The sequence below is a fragment of the Solea solea genome, chromosome 3 (assembly GCF_958295425.1).
Source record: "Solea solea chromosome 3, fSolSol10.1, whole genome shotgun sequence".
NCBI classification, from domain to species: domain Eukaryota; kingdom Metazoa; phylum Chordata; class Actinopteri; order Pleuronectiformes; family Soleidae; genus Solea; species Solea solea.
In genome coordinates, this window is record NC_081136.1 from 12,444,712 (window position 1) to 12,464,439 (window position 19,728).

General features: G+C 43.7%; 1 protein-coding gene across 7 annotated transcripts in view; it reads left to right on the forward strand.

Moving 5' to 3' along the window:
* The window catches only part of pcdh7b (protocadherin 7b), a 113,869-nt gene that overhangs the window by 33,484 nt on the left and 60,657 nt on the right, over positions 1-19,728 (forward strand). The window contains exon 2 of one of the 7 annotated variants that reach the window (XM_058624113.1): positions 15,487-15,678. The exons of the other annotated variants lie outside the window; for them this stretch is intronic. Within the exon in view, the coding sequence (XP_058480096.1) occupies positions 15,487-15,546 (60 nt within the window). The 3' untranslated portion in view covers positions 15,547-15,678. Of the gene's footprint in view, positions 1-15,486; positions 15,679-19,728 lie in introns of those variants that run through there. 7 annotated transcript variants of the gene reach the window in all.

Below are 19,728 nucleotides of genomic sequence, written 5' to 3' on the forward strand. Positions count from 1 at the left end.
TCCGCTCATGCTTGCATAACACTGGGGGTGACGAAAACGGGATGAAAGGATAAATACATAGGTATATAGAAACGTAAAAATGAGCCCAGGTACAAGCGAGTACTATGTTGCTGTCTGTCTGCAGCGTTAGATTTCAGAGATACGGGAAACTGTTCTGCTTATCCCCACAAGCTAATCCCTTTAGACAAACATCCAATCCCTCAAAGCATTAAAGCACTACAGCTCATTGCAACACATGTGTCAATGTACCACATTGTCAGTATATGATTGTTTACAGTCTTACTAACAACTTGGCTTAAATAGATCCAAACACATTGTTTTTGAACCAGGCCATAATAAAATGGAACACGCTAAATTGTTTTTCTGTATTTATTATAAGGTTTTGTTTTTTATTAAAAAATATTGATGTATATCAGAAAATATCGGAACATCACTATAGCCGTAGCTGATAAATGGCTCTATACTACATCACATTGGTTGGAGAAGTCTTTAAATTGACTTGGACTCATGTGTAGATGTGTGTGTGTGTGTGTGTGTGTGTGTGTGTATGCGCGGCTCTAAATCCCATAGTGGCTGCCTTCCCATAATAATGATGCTATTAAACCCAGCGCTTAAGCTGACTTTGCTTTCCTTTTCCCTCCTCCATGCCTCCTTCCACACCCCCCCCCCCCCCACCACCACCATTCTCCATCTCTCTCTTACTCTTTTTATACATCCCACTCTTTCACACACACATACACACACACACTTTTAGTTGACCCCCCCCCCCCCCCCACACACACACACACACACACCCTACCCCATGTGCCCAATCCCTCAGTTTCTTCCCCCACTGCATTATTAGTGCGTATAGCTCTCTCCTGGCTCTGCAGAAGCCATTAGCTGAGATTAGCAAGCGTAGGAATCAGGCTTCTCTCTCTCTCTCTCTCTCTCTCACTCACTTCATTTCTTTTTTCTTTTTCAGGCTAGCCATAGCCTCCGTGCTCGCTGACTGATTACCATCCATTATAGGGTCTTATTGTGCTGACAGAGGCAACTTCAGACCTTGGCCCCTTAGCCGTAAAGAGAGAGAGAGAGTGAGGGAGGGGGAAAGAAACATTCTTATAATTTTAGACACACTTCCCATAAGTGTAATGTGTGTGAGTGAGAAAGAAAGAGGGGGGGGGGGGAGGATTTGGGATGTTGGCATAAGGGATTTGGAAAGAGGAAGTGGCTGTGGGGGAGTAAAGCCCCATAAATGGGATGGGAGGAATCTGGACTTGATCTGGGACAGTGTTGCTTATTGTTTGATGTTTGTGATGGATGCCACAGCGCTGACAGCAGTGCATGGCGGATGCCAGTGCAGTCAGGTGCACATAGGGAGGCTCACTCCATAGGGAGTGGTGTTAACCTTCTTAGCGAGGCATGGGGGCGTGCGTCCCCCACTGCTACAATCACTCGGTCAGGTTGTATCTCGAGCTCGTAGTGTGTCACACACTGTTGCACACACACGAACACACAAACCCCCCGCCCCCAAAAATACTGCAGAGAAGGTGGCAAAACTGTAATTCTGTTTGTTTCGAAACATAAAAGAAATGGAACTTTCAGCAGGCTCATTTGCTGGCTGCTGGTGCGAGTTGTTGGAGAGACAGAGCGAGATGGAGATACAATCAGAGGAATTTTGTAACTTGAATGGAACAAGAGTGGGAAGGAATATCAATCATTTCACTTAACTTTTTCTCCAGCGTTGCTTGACCCCTTCTTGGTTGTGGAGATGCGAGTGAGTGTGTGGGAATGTTTCCCATCTGTTGGTCGAATAAAAAAATGAAATAAAAAAACTGCACAACTAATACTGAATATGATTATATTACTACACCAGCCTTGTAAGCTAAGGGCTGTGCTAAAAAGAATTGACGGACTACCATGAGGTGAACCTTACATTAACAGCACATAAACAATCATTTCCAATGGTGGTCACTTTTGACTGGGAACACTCATGGCACTTTTCCCCAACACAGTTCCGGCACAGCTTGACTTGCACATCATTTTTTGCTTTTCCATTCGTGATAGTACCTGGTACCTGGTACTTTTAGCATATACTATACGTGACATTGACAGACTGCCGGCCACTGACTGGTCAGAGATTGTTGTCACTGGAAGAGTCATGAGCGCGATGTCTGACTCAAGAATCAAAACGAACAATGAGAACAGTAGATAAGTAAAAAAAAAAAAAAACATAAAAATCCTGAATACATGCTTTTTTCTATAACATTTAACAAGGGCATTTATAAAATCTCAATATTTAACATTATTTATCTGCTGTATTTAGCTGCAACCCCTTCTGCCGTATTTCAGTTCAGGCCATTTCAGGCAGCTGTTCTCTGGTGACTCCGCCCACGTTGAGGAGGTACTATAGTAATGGAAAACCATGAGCCGACCATGCCGTGCTGGAACTGTATAGTGGAAAAGTGCCAATAAGGTCTGATTAGGTTGAATAAAATATGCTTACATGTTTGTTAGACTAAATCCTGACTTTGAAAGTACATGAAATGTGTTTGTACACCTGAATTGGCACCATAATACGACCGTCAATTACTATACCATGTCATACCTTCAATCAGACTGGACCCTTTCCCCATATATGCATAAAAAATAGAGGGAGGCTCTCTGTTTGACCCAGCATGCCTGCAGTGAATAATGTACAGCTCATGAAATGTTCTTTTTTTTTTTTTTTCAAATTGCGTTTTTCTGGAAAGTGCTTTAAAAGGTTTCATTGGTGGTTGGGGGAAGTGGAGGTTAAACAGTACAAATCCGTGTGATTTTATATAACGTGTCAAGGGATTTCTTTCAAGCACTGGCAACTCTCAGCGCTCCCCATCATGCTCCCTTTCTTTATCTATCCATCTAGTATGTGCCTGTGTCTCCCTCAGCTTCTTCGGTCTTCGGCGGCTCACTGAGCTGCATTCCAATGAGTCTGTCCCAAAATGCCCTGTCAATATTCTTGACAGATCTTTAAAGCGATGATACTGTAACACTGCAGAGGCAAATGACAAGTGGTGACAGAGGTTGACCTGAGTTTAAATCTGTATTAAGGTGTGTGTGTTGTTTTTTTTATGATTTAGAGTAAAGAGATAAGAGTGTGTGTGTGTGTGTGTGTCTGGGTGTGGACAATTTGCCTCTGCCGTCTATCAGCTCATGGTCACGACCACGTCTGTAGCACAACCCTCTCACAAGACCCGGATTAGCATACTGTCAATCATGCCATGTCCCTCTTATTCAGGTGGAGACCGCATCACATCCGCTGTGAAAGAGTGTGTTTGCAAGCACAGTGCGTCTCCACACGTGCTCATATACCGCGTGACAAGCTGTCGTCGGTGCATATACGGGCTCACCCCCAGGCACTGGTGAACATTAACTTCCTATATTTGTGTCCATACATTAGCACCTTCTAAGAATGTATCCCCCGCCCTTTCATCTCCGCTTTCCCTTGCTCCCCCTTCAAACCCCCCTTTCCTCTCCACATGCAATCTTCGCATCTCTCCTCGCATCCTTCACTTCTGCTTAGCCCTCTGCTTTATTTATAAACAGTTTTCTCTCCCTTTTCGGGCCCCATTTCCACCAAGCAGTACAGTTCAGGTTCAGTTTCGGCGTGCCCTGCATTTGTGTTCCGTTGTCAAATATTGAGACGTGTACGAAAATAACGGAGCCCCAGGTTTTTGGCAACCGCTGTGCTTGGTGCTTGTAAAGGGTGGAGCGAGACAATCTGCAGTCTTTTTTTCGTGTGAAGGGGAAAAAAAGAAGAAAGACGCTCGGTTCACGGTGTCGCCTTCGTAGTTTTTTTGTGGACAGCGGTGGGCAACACTGTGTCGTGCTGGTACGACCTCATGCTATTCACAAATTCACACAGTCGAAGCAGCCATCACCATCTGGCCCATGCGCCCTGCAGTGAAAATATAAGCCAGGTCAAACTGCACCGATGGCGAACTGAACTGCATTGCCCTGCTTGGTGGAATCGAGGCTTTACTCAACCTTTTTTGTTTTTATTTTCAATGCATGACTTAATACCACTTTTTTGGCTTTCAATACAATACCGACACCGCAACACTGACTTTCTACCATTACCAGCAGACGACTACAATCTTCAACCTCTTGTAAATAAGAAGAACATTATGTCCTTGTCACACGATGATGATGATGTTGCAGATCTCTCTTTACAGCATGTCGGCTTTGTTTAGTGAAGCATTTACACAATATTTAGGGTTATTGGATTGTATATGGTTATATATTGTATTGGCTCATACCTACTTTTTTTTAATTCTCTGCTATCGCTTTCACTTCCGCACTCTTAATACTTTAAATCTCTCTGACTGCTCAGCAATGCTGTTCTCTTTTTGCTTTCCATCGCTCAACCCCCTCCTCCCCATCTCTCTCTCACTCTCTCTCTCTCCCTCTCTCCCCGTTTCCCGTCTCTCTTTCTCTGCCTGTTTCTCAGCAGTCAATAATGAAAATTGCTTGCTACCTTGAATGGATTATGGGTGTGCGCGGGGGCCCTAGGTAGTTTGTTTGAAGGCGCAGTGGTGTCAAATGAAAAGGCCAGGCCATTTTCTACCTGCCACAGGCCCTCTGCCTCCATCACACCGTGCACACAACACACACACACTGGATGGGAAAACAACAAACGTGCATTATAAAGTCACATGAAGGTGCAGAGTCACATGAATAGCCACATGATGAAAACAACCAGGGATAACCAAACTTGCGCGCCCATCTGATCAGTGACAGAAGATCAAGCATCGCCACGCTCAACTGCCCCCAAACCCCCCCCCCCCCCCCCCTACCTTTCCCTCTCCCTCTCCCTCTTCCTCTCACTCTCCCTCCGGTCATGTATTATGAATGTTGCCTAATTACGCAGCCCAGAATTCTTCATATAGTCTGGCACGTGTATTTGTTTGCCTTGTATCTCTTTGCCTTTCTCTTGTATGCAAAACCCTTCTGTGATAGGGTTGTTTATGCTTTGGCTCTGCCTCGCCGTGATCAAACAACGAGCAGATTGAACAGGGACGGTGTGTGATTGATGGTCAATCCTCAGGTTGATAGTAGTAGCACATGCTAGCAGGGCTGTGTGCCTCGCTGCGTCTTGTGGAATCTAATCCAAGCCACATATGCTGGGGCTGCACAGCAAATGTAAATGTGTGTTTTGTTTTCCTGTTAGCCTGCCATCTTGATTATGCTGCCCTGTTTGCTGTGTGTATTTGAGAGTCAACATTGCGCCACAGCTTGATCCTCTGCCGCCTTTTTCTTTTTACGGAACTTGCATTTTTCTCCTAATGCTGCAGTAATTGCCTCAAGCAGTGACTCATTAAAAAAAAAAAAAGAACCTGTGAGTGGGAGTATGTTTTTTTTTTAATTTTTATTATCATTATTGTTATTTGGTCAAGCTCTGATTGACGGCTGCTGTGTACGGCTGATGAAAAACAGTACCGCATTAAGCGTCGCATATTGCATCTTCCTCCAGAAAGTTTTAAGTCGCCGCATCTGCTTGACAAATATGTTAAGACATCATTATTTCAACATTAATGCAGCAAGAGAGAGGAACAAATGGAAGGGAGATGGTGAATCGGAATGAGTCTGGCTGTTTTAATGTCACATCCACTTAAACGCCACGTCCGTCGGGCCACAGTGCATATGCGAGGATGTGAGCTTTCCCCCCCTCGTGTTGTGGCGCATGTGGGAGTATGTGCGTTTTTGTGTTGTGGGTATGTGTGGATGGAGGCTTTTATAAATTAAGGGTTGTGTGCATGTGGGATCTTCGTTTGCGTGGACAGAGGCTCATTTCTGAGCCTTCTAAGCAGAATGTTGTTTTTTTTGTCCCCCATTTTGGATGATGTAGGATCAAATTGAGACATAAACACATGACAAATGGAACCAGGCCTTTATGGAAAGAAAAGAAAAGAAAAAAAAATCATCTGTTATCCTCTAAATGAGAACATAATATACAAAACTGGCAAAGATTATTAACTCATGGTTATTAACTTAACCATTAAATGTTTACTGGCGTTATAAGAAGGGCCATTTTCTCATAGACTTCCATTCAATATGAAGTCTTTTTATAACCAGTTTTAATCACTCATGGTGGCTAAATGCTACTTCCATCCTATGTCCTGGGATTCAATACTCAATCTTTATCAATCTACTTCTTTTAAAATGATTACAGTTACTGGGACAAATCAATGCGTCTCTTTCACATCAGGTCTTGGATGTAACAATGAGTGTCTGCTGCTGTCACTTTTAAGTTTGCAAAACAGATATGCTGCAAGGATGAACAAAAAACAACAACATTATCTCAAAGAAAAAAGCAGTGATTCCTGTGAATGCAGGAGAAGCTTTGGGGCTAAGATTTCACAGCCACTAATAAGCATTCAGCCTCCATCTCCTCCTCTGCCTTGTGGTGACTTGGCTGCTAATGTGTGACTGACAAGCCTCAGCGTCTGTGTTGATTGGGGCAGTTTAGCAGGTTGGCTACACACACACACACACACACACACACACGTGCATACACACACACAAACCACTGATGGACAGATCTGGGCTGCATGCGTGGGATGGGCGTGTCCTCTCGGATTCGCACACGAACACGCATGCGCTCGAATTAAAGTGCCAAATAATTGTCAGATGCACCACACAGAACAAACATTAGTTGACGGATTATTCCTTTAAAACTTTTGTGGATATTCCCTTCTGCTCACACACAAACCACACGACTCCATTTATTATTATTATTATTACTCGTACGATTAGTCACACAAGTTTGAACGTTGCCATCTGTGATGCCTCACTCTGGAGCTAACAGCTAAGCTAGCAGGTGAGTCAGCAGATTTGTCTGCCGTGTCGTGGCTAACACGAAGGAGTTTTAGCTTGAGTCGTCTATTTTCACAGGAGAACAACATATGTCATGTGTTTAATTTTTTTTCTAATTCAAAATAGTGTTCACAGATTCCTCTGGTGGACCATGCAGTGATTAGCTCAGATGGTCTGATGCGCTTCTAGATGTATTTTTTGACCTCGAATGGGATTTTAAAGTCCAAGTTTGAAATTTCTCCATCAAATTAAAAGGGATATTTGAATTTCAGATAAAAAATTACTAATATAATGTTTTCATTTTCACAATTTCTCCGTGCAATGGCCCTGGTTAGATGATGGCAGCGGGGGATTGCTGGGCTGCCTCTTTTTGTTTGCCTGCTTGAATTAGCCCAGAAGGGACCTGTGTTTTTTGTATTATTATTTATTGGTCCATTTTTAAATGAATTCCATCCATCTATTCCTTCTACTCTTCTCCCTCCCCCAAGAAACAATCAATATACGTATTAGCTCTAAACAGGCAAGCAGACAGGAAGGTTAAGAGGTCATGTATTAGAGTGCATTGCAGGTTAGACTCTAACTGAGTGGTCATTGCTAATAATCGCTATAGAGCTACTGTTAACTCATGTCTGTGCCCAACAATCAAATTAAATGGGAGCATTTTTTTTTTTATTATTATTGTTTTTGTGGTCTACAAAACCATCATAGACTCAACTCTTATCTGTGTTTATTTAAAGTCTCCTCAGTATCTTAAGCAGATAAGAGCTTGGTGATCTTTTTAAATCCTTCCCACAGCCGCTGTGGTGACTTCCTAGTGGAAATGACAACAAATGACAACATTGATCATGTCTCTTGCTGCATCCGGCATTTGAATTGCACAAAAACACATGAGGTAGAGGACCCCCCCCGCCCTTTTATGGCGGGAACAGGACCAGTCGTTTTAATGGCACGAAGCACAGGCAGGGTTAATCAAAGATCTTACAGCAGCGAGTGAGTCATTGTTAATCCACGTCTGTATGTAGGATAAATCCACAGAAATCCAGATGCATTTAAGATTTAAGCTGCACAACACACCCTCAACGTGCTGACACAGATGTCCTTTAGTGATCAAAAGTGAGACAAAACGGCAAAGGCTCGAACGCTAATGCATTATTTACGCAAACAAGTACATCTGCACAATGAAATATTTAACTCTCGAGATCACAAGCGGGTGTCAATGTGACCAGACCTGCCCATGGTTTTCAGTACACTGTGTTTTTGGTAAGCGTGGCAATATCATTTGCTTAGTCCCCGAAACAGGGGATTTGTCCAACACCAAAGGGAATCAGTATCCGGCAAATGACTTTGGTCGCTTCTCATTTAGCTGCACAGCTCTTAAAAACCCGGAGTGTTATTTTATTCATGCGGGTGGTCGCCTTGCCTTCTCTGCCTCTCATAAATTCCTCAGCCCATCCCTGCTCCCATCTCCGCTTTACTCCCGGACTCTCAGCCTGCTCTCGGACACTTTTGCTCCGCAAGGACCTCAGCCAGGGCTCAAATTAATTTCAACTTGTTAATTCCCTTTGAAAAAAAAAAAAAAAAAACTTGTGTGCAGAAGGGTAAAGAGAAGAAGGAGAAGAACAAGGAGAATTAAAGAAGCAAGCTCAGTTGCTGTTTGAGTTTCTAATTGCCAGAGCCCAGAATGTGACCTACAGATGTGAAATTCCCCTACATGATGAAATATTAACTAGATTGTCGGGGCTTGACGGAGATCAGCTGCACGGGAAAGCACAGTATGTCGAGGGAAAACGAGAGAGCAAGGAGGCAGAGAGTTGGTGGCGTTGCGACTCAGCACGGCTGAGGTTGATGGGGTCGTGTAAAGGAATGTGGGAATGAAATGGAACTCATTAGTGGAGAGAGCGAAGGGATGACAAGAACCTTTATTCACGTGTGGGTGTGTGTGTGAATGTGAAGACGCCAGAAAGTTCATCCAAGGTCTGATAGACATAAAAAAAAAAACAACAACGTGAAACATAATATGCACTTACTTTATCTGTGGATTTACGATTCAATAAGCCATTCGTCTTTCTCTACCTTGTTAGTGTTGCACCTCAACCCCAAAGTGTTGTGATAAGCAGAGCAAGAGGCATTCGTGAGAATTAGGGAGTGGATTTGAGTGTGATGGATGAGTCGGTGGCTAATATTCTTGACAGACGGGTGAGGAATGAGAGGCTGTCGGTGCTGAAAACAAACACACTAATGGTGATGATCGCATCTGGACAGGCTGGTTCCAGACACACATCACTGAGAAACACACACACACACACACACACACACATATATCTGTATATGTGTATATATATATATATATATATAAAAATATATACATATATATGCATGCATATATATACATATATACATACATATATATATACATATATATATATATATATACATATACATAAACATATATACATACAGTCACACAATGATCCCGTCAGCATCATAGAACCACAACATTTTGCTGACTCACAAGATGCATGAAAAGGGGGACACCTCCCACCTACTGCTCTCTTTTGAAAGTACAAGTCTATAGCATGTGTAGCATTTCAACAATTTGAATTATATTGAAGGATGAGGTTTGCATACTTTGCCTCATGGAGGTGTATCTCTTATTCAACAAACACATGTTTGTTCTCAGAAACTTGATAAATGTCGCTATAAGACTTCATTTTTTTTATCCAAAAGTTTATGTATTCAATATTCAGTTCACACATTATTTTTGCAGTGCAGTCACAAAATGCAGATTGGAGCGACAAACTGAGGGGTCAATATGTGGTACTGCAAAGTAAACTGAATCGCAACATGTCCAAATGGAAGGACACCAATCGTGGTAAGAAAAACCTCTGAATCTGCTTATCGTGTATGGTTACCCCTCAGATTACACCGTCTTATATTCTACGCACATGACTGACGTGTCAGTTTTGTTCGACCTGCTTTTATTTCTGGCTTAAGAAGAGGACCAGAGGCTCAGTGGTTGGACTAGCAGAAGCTGTAGCCTTCTAAATAGCTACACTCCCAATGCCCCAAATTCATAATAATGTGGTCTGCTTTCACTGCAGATAAATAAAACATACCCAATTTTCTTGTTTGCATAAAAATGTGGGCCAGGCAGCTGTATTTGTATTTGATTTGATTGTCTTTTTTTTTTTTTGACTTTTACACAGTTTATCATTGTTTTAAGCTCAAGCTCCTTCAGCTTTGATGAATTACTATCCCCGTAGTCCAACTCCCCCTCATGACCGCTACTGTACCTCTCAATTTACACTAGGGGTTAAATTAGCCAGCCTGATGAGAGCCATCATTAGTGTGGCGGGTTGCTGTGCTCGGCTGCAAGCTGCAAGGAATTTTGCTCAATGAAGCTATGAAAAGGAAGGGGGGGGGGAAGAAAAAAAAAAAACCTGCTCAGCAGAAAATAGGTGTATAGCTGAGTGGAAGGCTTTGGAAAGAGCCCAGTCTGAGGCAAATCCTGGCCATTGTTCTCAGATCAAAGAGAGAGAAAGTGGCACTGTAATATGAGCTCAAATGGAATGGATGTTCTTTGTCTTTTTGTGTGACAGTCTCAATTCTGGCCTTGAGTTTCGATGTCAGGTTGTTGTTTTTCTTTTTCTTTTTTCAGTAGTTCTGTTGTGGCGAGGTGACAGTGTGTGTGTGTGTGTGGGGGGGGGGGGTAGATATTTAAACCCCCGCTGTTCTGTTCTCCCTGCCGTATCACAAGGACTCAGGGAACGCTATTAATAGCAATCTGCACATGCACATATTGCTAGCCCGTCTTCATGCCTCGGTATTGATCCAGCATCATGGATCCTTGATGAACTTGCACGTGACGTACGTGATGCGATGTGCAGCTCCGCGCCGCGCCGCTCTCTATGCCCGTCACTACTATCTGCTGAGCTGATGTCACTTTAAATCAATAACCATCTCAGTGTCATTGACTCACACACACACACACACACACACACACACACACACACACACTAGCTCCTTCAAGGAGTCAGTGAGCAGAACGGCCTCTGTCAATGCAGAGACTGTGTATGTCCGTGAGGTGTGTCCACCTTCGGCAGCTTAGGTTACCTCAATTGAAGCCGTTCTCTAGCTGTTCCCCCTCAAAAGACAGAGAGGGGGCGGGGGTGTCATGCATACAGTTAGGTGCTTTCACCTGCAATGTGGCGCATTTCAGCGTGACACAAGATCCTTTCCATCTGCTACCCCCGGCCCCACCACTGCCACTCAAACACCCACTGTCCTCCTTCATCGTCTCTTCCTCTGCCGGCCATTTCAACAATTCTTTTTATTCCAGGGATACCAGCTGCTGGTAAGGTGATAGGTGAAACTTGCACACACACACACACGCACTGGTGTGGACAATGATGGCACAGGGGGCATTTGCACACTGGTACCAAGCTCAGCAAGCACAGGTGTCCAGTAATTATGGCCGTTTGACTTTCTGCAACCTTTGGCCGAGTTAAAATCTACAACAACCAAGATAATCTATGTCCAGCATTCTGCCTGTTTACCTACTGTCTTAACAAAGAATTTCATTGTTGGCAATCTCTCATGTAACCTGACCACATTTTTTTTTCTCCATCCCATTCAGTGAGATGGAACAGCTTGTAGCTTGGGTAGAACAAAGACTCGACCAAATTGAACTATGCTAGAATTTCAAATAGTGTGCATGTGTGTTAAATTAGACCGTTAAAAACCGGTTTGAGTTGATCACGTACAGCCTCAGAAGTAATTATCACATGGTTGGACAGCACTGTGCGATGTGAACACAGCTTGGCCTTGGAAAATGGAGGACTCAAGCGAGCTTAACTGCCCTCCTGACCTGACAGTCACAACACTGAAGCATCAGAAGAGCGTATTTTGTGTTCTTCGCCCAAGATGGCAGAATTTTAAAAAAAAACAAATCTGACCCACATGACCAACAATAAGAGCAGGAATAAATGTCACTTGTGTCTGTTGCTTGCATTAGCGTGATTTGCTGGGCAGAAACAAACACGCGGCACTGTTAATTGTCTTGTTTTTTTGTGTGTTTTTTTGACATTCCTGTGCCCTTTTATCAAAGTGTTGCTGCAAGCAGAGTGCTATGACAGCAGGAACCAAAACAACCTGATGCCATTATCACATTTCCCATTAGCTGACCCAAAATGGCTGCTGAGTAATGAGATCTAATAGAGCAGGAGCTGAAAATGAGACCTAAAGAGCACAATGCGGAACTTTCTTGCCTTTGGTTTTTTTTTTCTCCCCCCTTCACTGGGAATAGAGTTAAAGGAAAAAAAGAAGAGAATGAGGAAAAGGATCAACAGGGAAGAGGATAGAGACTGTTAGCTAAGTGCACTCAAAGAGGGAGGAGAGGAATATTTTTCATGCGGATTAGAGTGCATATCGTTGGCATCGTCTATGATGCAGGGCCTTGATAGTGTGTCTGTCTTTGATACCCTATGAGGTGTGTGGCCTTATCCCTGTTGCCTATCTTCTGTACTCATGCTCCTCAAACACACATACGCTGATCCAGCCTTTTAGAACTGCTGCGATGGGGAAGATTGGATCGTGTGACACACGTGTCTGTTTCTCTTTTGTAAAGCAGATCACCGTACGCCCCTTTAACGTCGGCGCAAATATCCGAATGGGCATGCGCCAATATGCATGTACACGTAAACCTGAGAGCAGATGTGATCATGTACCTCTAAACATACATTGCACATCAATTCAAGCTGTAAATCCCGACACAGCTGTGCAGATTCAGCATTTCCATCACAAATCCTCCTCTGCTGTGATGTGCACTTCTGCCACTACTTTTTGCCTCGTCACACAAAATGAATACTGGAAAAAAAAAAAAGTGCCGCTTGCCCGCTTGCTCTCCTAAAATGCAATTAAATTTTTTGTTATTTTTTCCACTTTGGCCCCCCTGGTGAAAGTAACACATGGGGATTGTCTGGGCTTGAGCCAAACGCACATAAATTTCAATATTAATTTGGTCTGCACCTCAGCAGCCTTCCCCGGCCTCCTAATCTCCTGCCGCATATCTTCATTATCTGAAAGTGTGCTTTCATCTTAATTCCATTTTCATCCATCAAACGTCGGGGAGGTTTGACCTTGCGGGATCTGGATGAAGATAGCAAGGTAGGGAAGGGAGGGAGGGAGGGAGGGAGCAGGATGAGAGTGACAGAGATGAAGATGAGGGGGATAGAGGGAAGTTAGGCGATACGGTGGCAGAGCCGAGATGATGAACGAGGAACGAGACAGGAAGAAATACAGGAATCAGAGAAATATCCGCACCGTTTTTTTGCGATCCAAATGTTGCACCAGCACAATGTTGCATGTCAGCGGCTGAACGTTACAGTAATCTCTCACAGTTCATTTCCACTCTCGGAGCCCTTTATTCATTTATTCCCTCACTTGCCTCAGGGCCTTTTTCCACCCTCCTTCTCCTTCTCTCCCACTGCCACTTTATTTATCCTGACATTAGGGTTTAATTACACATTTGCAATGATTGTTTTCTTAATTGTCGAGATCATAATTGTCCTATGTTTCTGTTGTCAGGAACAGGTGCTAGATGGGACCTGTAAGGAAAGTGTGTGTGTCTGCGTGTGTGTGTGTGCGTGCGTGCACATGCATGTGTCATACAGTTGGCAGCCATTTCATCAAGGCAAACAAGCTCCACCTGGTGGTGCTGTCCTCATGAATTCAGGAATTCAAGAGTGTGTGTTTGTGAAGATGTCACAAGGACACCACACACACAGGCATGGACAGGCGCTATACAAGGAGATACGCATTCACGCGCGCACACATACACACACTGCTTATCCCACATGAATGATACATGCCCGCATGATCATACTCAAATAGAACGCCTCATTAGCGGATAAGCTGGATATGCTCTCTAACCTTCCCCAATCTATCTCTCTCCTCACTCTTTTGGCTGTTTGGATGGCGGCCCTGATCCCCTAAATGCAAGTTATCTGTCATCAGTGACTCAGGATGGGGACTAAAGAATCATTTACCAGCCTTATTAAAGCCTGTACACACGGTCTCTTTCTACCTTCCTTATCTCACTCATTGTCTGTCTTTATCCTCCTTTCCACAATCGGTCTATCCGTGAAGACCCCATCATTTTCTTTAGACATAGACATTTAAAGGGCTTCTAAATCCCCCCCCCCCATCTGCACTTTTGTGAGACATGTTACAAATAAAACAAGACGCTCCGACTCATATCCACAAAGGCCAATGCTCCGCAGCTCCACACGTCGTGCTCTTTCTGTTGACACAGGGATCTGTGTCACAACAAGCTAACGTTAGCTTGACAAGCCCACCCCCCCCGGCTCGTCACAAACTGACAGTAGTAGGTCGTTGGTCAGAAACCGGTGCTGCCAGCGCTGTGATGGATTCCCACACATGACACCTAAGTCCCCCCCCCCGCGCTCCCCCAACTCCACAAAATGCCACAACTGGGAACCAAAGCTGATGTCGTCTTGACATGAGAAATGACATGACAATGCCAAAGACATGACACACACTCACCGATAGACAAGTGGCACTTGAATGGCTGAGTGCGCAGAGGGCAATTTCACTCTATATACGTGCTCATGTGCTCACATGCATGAGCTTAAAGAATGGCATGCCATTCAGCTGTCAGGGCACTAACAAGGGCTCAAGCAGGAGAAATGTCCGATATGCGATCCGGAGATTTTCAAGCAGACGCTATGTAAGGAACACCAGGGTCAAGGTTTTGCTTGACACCCAGTGTCTGCCAGCACTTGTGTCAGCAGCAGCAGCAGCAGCAGCAGGTCTAACATGGCGACACAAGAGAAGCCTCCATCCATTCATAATGAGAGGATGTAACATAATTCAGGATTGACATCTGCAGATGTCTGCGTGGACATCCACCAAAAAAATAAACGACCACAGCATAAATAGGAAAACCCTATTTGTTTGTTCAAAAGTGACAAGCCACCCTGTATGAATTATGACGTTTCCGTTTATCCTTTATTTTAGCCTCATGCTATCAGTCACGTGACACTAGCTTTGCTATTATGGATGTTCCTGCAGACCCGCAGGGAAACACAATGGGTGTTATTTGTCAGCTCAAAGCTAATCCACTCAACACCAGAGCCCTCCAAACACATCTTGCTGCTCCCCTAACCCATCAACCAGAAGAAGAAGAAGAAAAAAATCAACACAAAAATTGAAGGCACTTCTCCTTTGCTATTCAGAGTGGGTCAGGGGTTGGGACTAAGCTTCTGAGGATGTTCAAACACATCCCCCAAGAATAGTATCTCTGTTTCACCAGTGGCCTAATCCACCACTTGAAGAGCAATTAAAAGTTTAGCCCAGACTTTAAGAAAGAAACCATGTATGATTTATTTTTTTTTTTCCCTCCATGTCTGTCATTACAGTGGCACACATGAAATGCATGCTAATAGGAAAGTGCTTACCGTGGCACTCTTCCAAAGGCCATCCAAATACATTTGGAAAAGAAAAGAAAAAAAAATGGTGGTTGGGATGGAACTCTTTAGTTTTCTTATCTATTTCCCTTTCATTTATTTCATCCCGTGTCTCTCCAAGTTTTGCATCTTTTATTTACCCACTTCCTTTTTCTCATTCCAGAGTGGTTCCCATGGCACAAGCGCCAAAACTAAGACTCAATCCCCACAGAGCTCCATCTGAGGACCTCTTGTGCAACAACTTTTAATGGCACAGCCTCAACTGTTTAATAGTCAGCAGCATCAGGGAGTTCATGTTTGGGGTTTCCTGCTGTGCTTTTTTGTGTTTGTGAAGTAGTCCTGCATGGTGGCACGTGTATTTATACATCGCCTTCTTCTGTTAAAGAGTGTGGTGAGGGGGTCAGTGAATACCCAAGAGAAATTTAGTGGATAGTGGAAAATAGAAAGGTTGAAAAAAAAAAAAACTCTTAAGAAAAGGGCAGTTATGGCATCATAAACCCGTAAGGAGACAGTTACTGTATATGTGCATTGTTGCCTCTTACGTCTACACATAATTGTAATAAAAGGTGTTTGTAGGACCTCCTAACATACTTTGAAATAAGCCAAAATGAGTTTTGGTTTAGGTCAGATACTGGTCAAAAGCACAACTATTGCCATTAACAGTTGCTAGATGTAAAGATGTGAAAATGAAGATCAGACTAATATTGTCTCAGTAAATTTTGAAATTATTTTAGTGTTGTATCGGTATCATATGGGACAAGAACAAGTGATATTGAGCCATCCCTTATCGGCAATAGAAACGACCAACTGAATCCCATCTACCTCCGTCTCTTGTTTTCTTCCAGATCAAGTATTGTGTGCATAGCTCAGGTGAGGAACTGGCAGCTGAATAACCTTGTAACCCCAGCTGTCGAAAAGAATGTTTTTGAAAAACATAAAAAAAATAATACTTCTTCATCTTTGTTGACTTTGAAGATAATGTTGGAAAAATCAGACAAGGAACCTACCAGAGCCTATGTTATCTCCGTTTTGTTTGTCTTTCTTTTCTTCTGGAGTCTTGGGTGATCTTTTGAGCCGTTACCTCAGATTCTCCCCCACACACCCTGCCTCTTTTTTGTTGTTGTTTTCTGAGAAAGAGTGACCTGGGAGGTATGTTGTGTGGAGGAGTGAAGTTTAAAGAGTCAGGGGGAATGTGAAAGAATTGAAGAAGTGCGCCGGAGCTTGACAGGGCCAAACCTATCATCCAGGCTAGTACATGATACCTGAGACTCCACTGGCGATCACTGCACTAACAAAGCAGCAGCCAAATACTCCTGCCAGCACTCCCACAACTTACTCGGCCCTATCCAAAACCCCTTTTGAAATATACCTGGTCGTTCATAGAGAGAGGCCCAATACACATGAAAGACCATTACCCCTTGTTTTTGACCACTGATGCCAGACAGCATCAGAATTCTGTTCTTAGATGACCCTGTACCTTTGCAATTAAGTGCAACTGAGCAGCACCCAAATAGAACCTGATTCCACCTGAATCAGATTCCAGTTGATTTCCAGACAGACATTCACCTCGAGGGCATTTGTCTCATTTGCCGCTTCAACATCAGTGCAACTTTTTAATTCAGAGGACTGGAATTACAACCATGCTTTACCTACATTTGAGCTTTGCAGCGCATCCCATAGAGGTTGTTTCTTGGTGTAACATGGACATTTGGCACTTTCTGTGCGTCTCAGGTGGCATATTGCAAGTCTATGTCTGGTTGCCCATTAAAAATGAAACATGCCTTCTTAATTACCGACTGGCACTTTTGGCAATTATGGCCGTACTCTTGTGTCACTCCCCCCTCTTACCCTCCCTTCCTGTTTGACTGGCCTCTTTATCTTCCTTTGCATCTCACTTACACATACGTCCTTCTCCGGATCCCTCCGTCTTTCTCGGTTGACTGCAATAAGACACTGGCCCTGCAGTTTATGTTTGCTCCCCTTTACCCAAGTCAGGCCAGCCAAAATTACTTCCTGTGGTTCACGGCGGTGGGTCACTGCCATCCGCCAAAAGTACTTATGGCTGAAATTACACACACACTGTGTTTTCCACCCAGATCCACCTCCACAGTTCCATTATCCACTCCTTTCAAGGTGGGCTTAATTATGATTCCAGACATCCAAAGCCAATGGGTCCAAAAGTCTTTCTTAAAGGACGAGGAGAAGCAGCAGCAGAGCATTAACACAAACACTGCCGTTTTGGTACATGCAGCGTACCACATGAGCTTTAATGAGTGACATTAAAGTCACTGTATAGCCTTAGGTAATGTGTCTTTACTGCGTTGTCAAGTGGTGACATTAATCAGCTTTGAGGTTTCACGTAAAAGCAGAGCACTCGACTTCTAAACAATGTGTAACTCATTCAGCATTAGCTTGAAGGAAAAAAAAAAGTGGGTTGAAACAGAATGCTCCTGACAGCAGCTCAACATTTAGTATGAGGGAGCAGGAAATGAAAATCAAATGCAAGAGGTCACACATTATTGACATGAGTGGCTCCGTCCTGTTTTTATTGGCTCCAGTTCAGCTCGAGTCAGGCAGCCCATATGTTATCGGCCTGGCTGAGCATCGGCCATAGCCACCAAGAAACCTGTGGCTTGTTTGCGTTGTTCGTTTTTTTTGTGGGAGTGATGGATTTACTCAATCACCCGTGGCTGTCACAGTAAGCTTTCAAACACAGGCACGCCCCAAAGAGGCCCTATGCTGTCAGGACCCCGAAAAGGAGTTCCAGCATCTGGGAGTGATAAAGCAACCCAGCGCTAACATGACTATATGGTTAGGTAAAGCTAAGGATGGCTCGTTTTTGTGTCTGCCACTGGTATCACAAGCTGCTTACAATACAATATATCAGCCATATCTGGCCTTTTCAGACACATTATGCTGCCAATGTTTAACAACATTGGGCTGTGCCATTAAGAAGAAATAAAGAGCACACAACATGACTCATCAAAATACTACATGCTGTTGCTTTTTGTTTATATTTTTACAGTTTGTACTCAGTGTAGGTATCTGCCAATACCTACACTGAGTACTGCATGAGATCATCCCTTGGAACTGGACTCATGTGCTTTGTAATGGAAAAAAAGGACAACGATTTGATATGATTTCAATCATTTTTCTCAATATCAATATATGACCAAACCAGTATTGGATTGATTGATTGTGCTGAGTATCATATCGGCTCATACCTAGCTATTGCATTAGCCAATGTCCTCATGCACATTTGTAACTGTCAAAGTAGAGCAATTTTATATGGTATTAGTCTTTTTTTTCTCTGTTTTATATGTTCAAGGCTATATAAAAAAAAAAATGATTCATCACATTATAGACCTTCACTAAACTAAACTGACAGCCACGGTGTAGCCATCGCGTGTCTCTCCTTTTCACAATTTAATGATAGTGGGGTTATGACATTCCCTTGCTTTCGTGTATGTGTGCACTGGTGTTTCAGTGTCGGTCACTGCTGGAGTGATTGGCAGCTGTGTTGACCGTGAGAGCAGAGGGTCAGGGTGGTGGGGCCGTGGGGGGGTGGAGGGGCCAGCATCAAAGGGCATGTACTCAGTGAAGCTTGACAAACTCACCGGTGCCTGAAAATGACCAGTATCTGGTGAGCGGGGGGGGGGGGGGGGGTCAATTCTCGTGCCGTGTGACAGCATGGACAGGCAGCAAGGGGAACAGTGTGACTTTAACACCCACTGCCTCTTTAGAGTTCTCATAGTGTAAAATCTCCCTTTGCAGTCACTCATGCGTTAAGATATCTTCAGGGCAGCAGAACCCCAGTCGTCAACCCTGATTGTGTGTGTGTGTGTGCGTGACAGATCATTTTGTTAATTTTTCCCTGTGGTTTGGCCACGTGACAAGCCCCCAAATTGTTTTCCCTTATAACGAGGGACAGGAAAAAAAAGACAACAACAACACACGACTGGTTGTGACAACTCAGAGCCATATGCGATTTTACACGGCCTGTCGGACAATTTCTCTCTTCTCCCCAGCACACGCCGAGGCAGACACACACACAAACATTAGGGGGACGTGAAAAAAAAATCACTTATTTATTTTATTCATTTGTTTAAAGACACAGAATGAAGGGAGCGAAGGTCGCTGTGCAGACAGTGGTTGCTGCAGAATCTAATCCAAAGCCTCTGGCGATCTCTGCATGAACTCCATTTCTGGTCTGCAAACAAATTAGCTTCCCTCCCTACTCTCTTCTATCTCACTCTGCCGCCAGTGAAAACAAGGGGAAATTCAGGTGAATAAAATCTATTTGTGTTCATTTAACTTTGATTTTTTTTTTTTTCTTCACAGCTTATTTTTTCTCTCCCAAGCTCAGTTTCCCCCTCTATGCACACTTGCTCAGGTGTTTTTCTTC